General features: G+C 50.1%; 1 protein-coding gene across 1 annotated transcript; it reads left to right on the plus strand.

The window, feature by feature from the left end:
* Window positions 1-3,236: 3,236 nt before the first annotated feature.
* On the plus strand, window positions 3,237-6,577 carry Sertad1 (SERTA domain containing 1). The gene is made up of 2 exons (XM_031385837.1): window positions 3,237-3,400; window positions 5,514-6,577. Exon 2 carries the CDS (start codon window positions 5,517-5,519, stop codon window positions 6,225-6,227), a length of 711 nt encoding a protein of 236 aa, XP_031241697.1. The 5' UTR covers window positions 3,237-3,400; window positions 5,514-5,516; the 3' UTR covers window positions 6,228-6,577.
* The last annotated feature ends 330 nt before the right edge of the window (window positions 6,578-6,907 follow it).

Raw genomic sequence — 6,907 nt, forward strand, 5'->3', positions numbered from 1 at the left:
TTTGATAGGGTTTTTCTGTGTAGCCCTGGCTGTCCTGAAACTAGCTAGCTCAGTAGACCAGGCTGGCCTCAAACTCACAGACATCATCCTGTCTTTGCCTTCTGAGTACTGGGATTAAAGACATGTGCCACTATAAATCTAGGTTTCTTTGAAACAGAGTCTAGCTGTCTAGCCTGAGTTTACTTTAACTGTGCCTCAGCTTCCTGGGTGGTAAGATTACAGTATTAACCTAGCTAAGTTTCCTTCTGTCATTGCCCTTTCCCCTGACCCAAGAAATACAAGACCATGTAGCCTATGCAGGTTGTTATGTTTGTTGTATGCAGTCCATCCATACGAAATACTCAATTGATGTATATTAAATAAATGGCTCCTGTCTTTAGTTAGGATTTCCATTGCTGTGAAGAGACACCATGACCAAGGCAACTCTTATAAGGGGCATTTAATTGGGACTGGCTTACCTGTTCAGAAGTTCAGTCCAGTATCATCAAGGTGAGAACATGGCAGCATCCAGGCAGGCATGGTGCAGGAGGAGCTGAGAGGTCTACATCCTGACACAAAGACAGCCAAAGGAAGACTGTCTTCTAGGTAGCCAGGAGGAGGGACTCCAAGCCCACCCCCACAGTGACACATTTCCTCCCACAAGGCCACATCTCCTAATCATGCCACTCCCTGGGCTAAGCATATTCAAATCTCCACAGGTCCCATTAGCTGTTTAGTGTGTGGCCTGTAGTGAGCCACTTGAACTATTAGCAGACTCTCAGCTGTGTTTTTTAAATATTTTAGTAGTAGTAGTAGTAAAAACACCTTCGTGCTATAGAGCACAAGCTACCCTTGAACTCCTAACTCTCTGGCCTCTGCCTTGTGCATACTGAGTGCTGAGCTCTTTCTAAGTTTCTTTTATTGGTCAGGCCATAAAAATAGACTGTGTAGAGAATTATGTGCATTTACCTACCAAGATCCTGATTCCAATTAGAATTGTTATTCTCTTTTGACATTAAACCAGAGGCCAACAAGCAACTACTATCCTCTTTTTTTATTTTTATGTCATCATTTATTTATTTGTTTGTTTGTTTATTTATTGTTTTGGTTTGTTTTTCGAGACAGGGTTTCTCTGTATAGCCCTGGCTGTCCTGGACCTCACTCTGTAGACCAGGCTGGCCTCGAACTCAGAAATCTACCTGCCTCTGCCTCCTAAGTGCTGGGACTAAAGGCATGAGCCACCACCGCCCAACTAGTTTGTTTTCTAAATAAGGATTATGCTTAAGGGCTGGAGAGATGGCTCAATGGTTAAGAGTACTGACTGTTCTTCCAGAAGACCTAGGATCAGTTCACACCTGTCCTTAACTCCTGTTCCAGGGTTTCTGAAACCCTCACACAGACAGATACACTTGCAGGCAAAACACCAATGCACATAAAAGGAGTTAAGCAGAAGACAATACTTGAACCTTTATTGGTGACATGATAGCGCGTCTAGAAGATTTACCTTACTTTGTCTATATGGGTATTTAACTTACATGTCTGGCACATATGGGCCTAGAACTCAGAAAGCCAGAATAGAGCATCTGACTCCCTAGAAGTGGAGTTATAGATCGTTGTGGGACTCCTATGTAGGTGCTAAGAATCAAACCCATGTCTTCTAGAAGACCAGTCAGTGCTTTTAACAGCTGAACCACCTTTCCAGCTTCACAGACTAGCTCTTGGTTGGTTGGTTGGGTGGGTGGTTGTTTCTCAAGACAGGGTTTCTCTGTAGCCCTGGGGATAGAACTCACCTTGTCACTTAGCACAGGTGTCCTTACCCACCGAGCCACCTCCTCAGCCTGACATTCTACTGTTTGGATTTGTGTTTGTGCTTGCTTGACTGTTTATGTATTATGTGTATCAAGTGCCTGAGAAAGCCAGAATAGGCTGTTGAATCTCCTAAAACTATAGTTATAGGCAGTTGTAAGCTGCCATGTGGGTGCTGAACTGAACCTGAACCAGGAACTGAGCCTGGTCCTCTGCAAGAGAAACAAGTACTCTTAGCCACAGAGCCACCTCTCCAGCCCCTAACGTTCTAATCAGGTTATTTTATTTTATTTTATTTTATTTTATTTTTTCAGTGCTGTAATCAAGCACAGGTGCTTAGCAAGCTGGAATGTTAGGCAAGCACTCTTTCACTAAACTGTATCTCTCCAGGCATATTTTAAGACTACCTGAAGGCCGGGCAGTGGTGGCACACGCCTTTAATTCCAGTACTTGAGAGACAGAGGCAGACTTCTGAGTTAGTTAGTTCGATCCAGCCTGAACTATAGATCGAGTTACAGGACAGCCAAGGCTGATACCCAGAAAAAAACCCTCTCTGGAAAAACCAAAACCCAAAACAAAGACAAACAAATAAACAAACAAGAACATACACGAAAACTAAACTAAAAAAACAACTAAACAAACAAAGAAACAAACAAAAAAGACTCGTAGGCAGGGCATGCGCCTCTGGTTCCAGTCACGTGAGAGGCTGAGGCGGGATGATTGCTCTGTTTCCCAGGCTAACTTGGGCAACTTAGTGAAACTGTCTCAAAAAATAAAACAACAAAAAAAGTTCATCGGTCTTGTTGTTGTTTGTTTGTTTTTAAAGATAGGATCTTACTTTGAAGTCCAGACTGATTTGAAACTCATTAGGTAGCCCAGTCCGGCTGCAAACTCAAAAAGCAATTCCCCCTGCTTTAGTCTTCCCATGGTGGGATTTATGAGTGTGAACAACCTCTTCCCGCAGGAAATTATTTTCAGGGACTTAAACTGCTGCCCAAAGTCACATACAGCTACTCCGGAAGTGATGCCCAGGACGTGACCCTGGTGTCATTCCGTCCCCAGGTTACTCCGTCTTTGATCGTAGCAGAATCCAGTGGTCCCACTGTGGTTGAGTCCAGATCGTTAAGTCCTACTGAGAAAACTGTGGATTTTGTGACTCTCAAGAAGTAGGTCCTCTTCCAGAAGTCATACAGTTTTCTAAAATCACACAGGAAGTGACAGGCCTGTACTTTAAAAAAGTCCAAAACCCTTACCTGTCACCGCCCCACAAGGAAAATCGCTACCAGAGCTCGTGCCTTCGCTCAGGCAGTCCGCCTGGGCATGCGTCTTAGAGACAGCCTTCCCCCCCCCACCCCCTTCTGGAACGGCCCCGCTCAGGCTCCGCCCACCATCACCAACCAGAGGCGATCCCTGAGCTGGGGGGCGGGGCTGCCACGCGAGTGGGCGGGGACTAGGGATAGTCGAGTGTCTGGAGTCGTGCGCCGGAGTCAGAACTGCGCCTACCGTCCCAGGTGTCGGTTGCCGGAGCCGAGCGAGCTAGCGATGCTACGGCAGCCGCTTCCTGATTGGCTGCGTGGGGCTCCCTCTTCGTCCTGATTGGCCGCGAGTGATCCGTGTATGTAAATGAAGGGGCCTGGTGGGGAGAGACCAGGGTACGGGCGAACGGGTTCTTTAGCGTGTTCGATACCTCAGCTAGGTAGATGCTCGCCGGGGCTGACCGGGATCGAGCGCCCAGGGCCTGTATGTGTCGCCCGGTCGGGCCGGGCTGGGTGAATCACGTCGGAGCCCGAGAAGGGGGCGGAGGCGCCGGCTCCTTGGCTCCGGCTGCGTGACTCACCCGCCCCCGCCGCCGCCGCCGCTCCGGGAGGAGCCGCCTCCGCTGCCCTCCGGAAGCGAGGGAAGGCCCGGCTCATTGAGTGGTCCGCGGGGGTCGCGGCTCGCTGTGGCCGGGGAGGGACAGGCGGGACCCTGGGGAATCTAAAGGATCCCGGGGTCAGAGGGGCCGGAGTCCCCGGGGGAACCCAGGTCGGAGTACCGCTAGGGGGCGCCGGGACTCGGGGGGCGGAGTCGGGGTGGGGGCTGAATTCCTGCGGCTCCTGGGTCTTCAGCGAAAAGGGCAAAGACTCGATTTTTAGTGTCTTGCCAGGTCTAGGCAGCCTTCCCCGGGACTGAGACCCTGCGGCCTTGCGCCCCCGTTAGAGTAGGCGAGGGGTTCCAAACTCCAGTCCTCTCACCTTGGAAGAGAGTACCGATTTTCAAACTTCTGTCAATGACTTACTCCCGCGGCCCTTCAGGATTTCCCTTGTCGGCTTTCTTTCCTCAATAAGTTCTGGGTCCTTACTTCCTCGAATGACTACTAACTGCTTAGGCTTTAAACCCAAGCGGTCACCATCCCAGCGAGTGCAGCAGCCTCGGAAGGCAGGCAGTTCAGGCCCACTTCTGTCCCCACACCTTACACACACATACACACACCCGGTGCTGCCCCCACCACCAATCTTTACCCAGGCAGCAGCTACCCGGGATCCTCTAGAGACCTTGCCAACTAGCGTCACCACTCATCTTCCTGCCTAGACCCTACCCTGCATGACTCTGTCCTGACACTCTGAAAAATCCAAGCCTCCTCCTCCTGCCCGTGCCTCCTCTTGCCTACTCCCCACCCCCACCGGGACTCTTACTGTGTCACTCCGTGGGCCTGCTCCTAGTGTGTGGTGGTTTTTTGTTTTTTGTTTTTTAACTTCCCAGTTCAGGTTTACCTCTCCGTCTTCTTTTGGCTCTTTCAGGAAAGCCTGGCCCTGGTTCTCCATAGCCTACACAGCATACATCAGAACTCAGCTTCAGTGTATCTTTCTTAGAAAAACCTGCCTTGACTACCTCCAGGATGACATCTTCCTACCACTTTCTTTACATTTGACCGTAGTGTTCGATGTATAGCAGATACTCTGTATTGAACTGTGTAAGATGGCTACATTTGCAATCAAGGAGTGGCACACACTTGTAATCCTAATCCTTGGGAGACTGAGACACGAGGATTGCCTGGAATGGCTGGCCAGCCTGGACTACAGTGTGAGGCCCTCTCTCAAAAGAGCAAAAAGAAAAAGTGCTTATAAATAAGTACTAATTATGTGGGTTTAGAGCTTGCTATTCCTACAAAGGACCTGATTTCAGTTCCCAGTACTCACATCTGATGGCTTGCTGTTACTTTAAAACCAGCTCCCGGGGTTCCAACAGCTGGCTTCTTTGGACATCTACACTCATGCACACACACACAAACACAAAATTTAAAATAAAAGTAAAATTTCAAGTACTAATGACCATGTTGCAAGGGCTTTTTGTTCTTTTAATCTAATCTGTGTAGCAACTTCTAACAGATGCTATCTGTATCTTAGAAGTTCACTGAGGGCGCTGAGGATACAGCTCAGTGGGTAGAATGTTTGCTCTATACGCAGGAAGCCCAGGAAGTTCCATCCCCAGCATCAAATAAACTAAGTATGGTGGCACACACCTGTAATCCTAGCACTGGGAAGAGCAGAAGTTGGATACATAGCAAGTTTGAGGTCAGCCCGAATTACACGGGACCCTGTCTCATTAAAGATGAATAAGAATTTGCTTAGAAAACCTAGACTTGGAGGTTAATGGACTGGTCAAGATCACCCTGACAACAGTTGTCAGAGCTGGGTGTGAAGTGAGTATTGGCTTTCCATAACTGAACGGCTCCTTCCTCCCTGCAGAGGATGCTGAGCAAAGGCCTGAAGCGCAAGCGGGAGGAGGAGGAGACGATGGAAGCCCTCTCAGTGGATTCGTGGTGGTTGGATCAGAGCCACCCAGCAGTGGCACAGACCCCTCCAGCAGTGGCTTCTAGCTCTCTCTTTGACCTGTCAGTGGTCAAACTCCACCACAGCCTGCGGCAGAGTGAGCCAGACCTACGGCACCTGGTGCTTGTGGTGAACACATTGAGGCGCATCCAGGCGTCCATGGAACCTACAACTGGCCTGCCACCTGAGCCCGTGCAGCCCACACCCCCCTCTGTGGCAGATAGCCTTCTGGCTAGCTCAGACGCTGGCCTCTCAGCCTCGATGGCCAGCCTCCTGGAAGATCTCAACCATATTGAGGACCTGAACCAGGTCCCCCAGCCCCAAGCAGATGAGGGGCCTCCAGGCCGCTCTCTTGGGAGTGTCCCATCCAACCTGGGTGCCTTGGACTTGCTAGGCCCAGCCACTGGCTGTCTGCTGGACGATGGACTGGAGGGCTTGTTTGAGGACATTGATACCTCCATGTATGACAGTGAACTTTGGTTACCAGCCTCTGAGAGTCTCAAACCTGGCCCTGAGAATGGCTCAGCCAAGGAGGAAACTCCAGAGTTGGATGAGGCTGAGCTGGACTACCTCATGGATGTACTAGTAGGCACACAGGCACTGGAACGGCCACCAGAACCCGGACGCTGACCCTTATACCCAGGGAGGATTGACTTGGATCTGAGTTGAGCCTGGTGGTTACACCAATACACTTTGACATGACACAGGTGGCTTCCCCTCACAGAGGAGAGCCGGGGTCACTTTGGAGAGACAGTACTGAGTCCTGGAAACTTCACATCCATCCACCTGTCTTGACCAGTGAGGGAGTTGGAAATAAGCCCCCAGTGGTGGAATGACAGGACCCAGTGACAGTAATGGTGTTTGGGCCAGGCTGGGGGTTGGACTGGGATAATAGTCTGGGCTATCCCGTCCCATTATCCCCAGTGTGGGAAGAGACCTCATAATTTTTTGAAATTAAAACCAGCTTTGGGAAATACCAAGTCTGTGTGCTTCTTTGCATCTGTGCCTCTCAAGGATAAAATAACATCAAACTTGTAATTCCGTGACACTCCCACGGTTATAGTGGAATAAAATGCACTCCCGGTATGAGATATCTTTGAGTAAAGCGGGTAGGAGCTTTCAGGAGGTCTCCCAAAATAAAACCACTAAGTTTAGTGGAGAGAAGGCAGGACCTTCAGGGGCAGGCAGCTGGCTTTCCATCTAGAAGCTATCCAGGTCCAGGCAAGCCGGGGCCACCTGCCTGTCTGAGCGGAGCATTGGGCCTGGCCGGAGCCGGGTGTCTGCGGCCGCCCCCGCGGTCCAGCTGCATT

Source organism: Mastomys coucha, unplaced genomic scaffold, assembly GCF_008632895.1.
Source record: "Mastomys coucha isolate ucsf_1 unplaced genomic scaffold, UCSF_Mcou_1 pScaffold21, whole genome shotgun sequence".
NCBI classification, from domain to species: domain Eukaryota; kingdom Metazoa; phylum Chordata; class Mammalia; order Rodentia; family Muridae; genus Mastomys; species Mastomys coucha.

Bases quoted from the DNA above. Each gene is read 5' to 3' on its own strand.
- Sertad1 (XM_031385837.1), top strand. From the start codon at position 5,517: ATGCTGAGCAAAGGCCTGAAGCGCAAGCGGGAGGAGGAGGAGACGATG.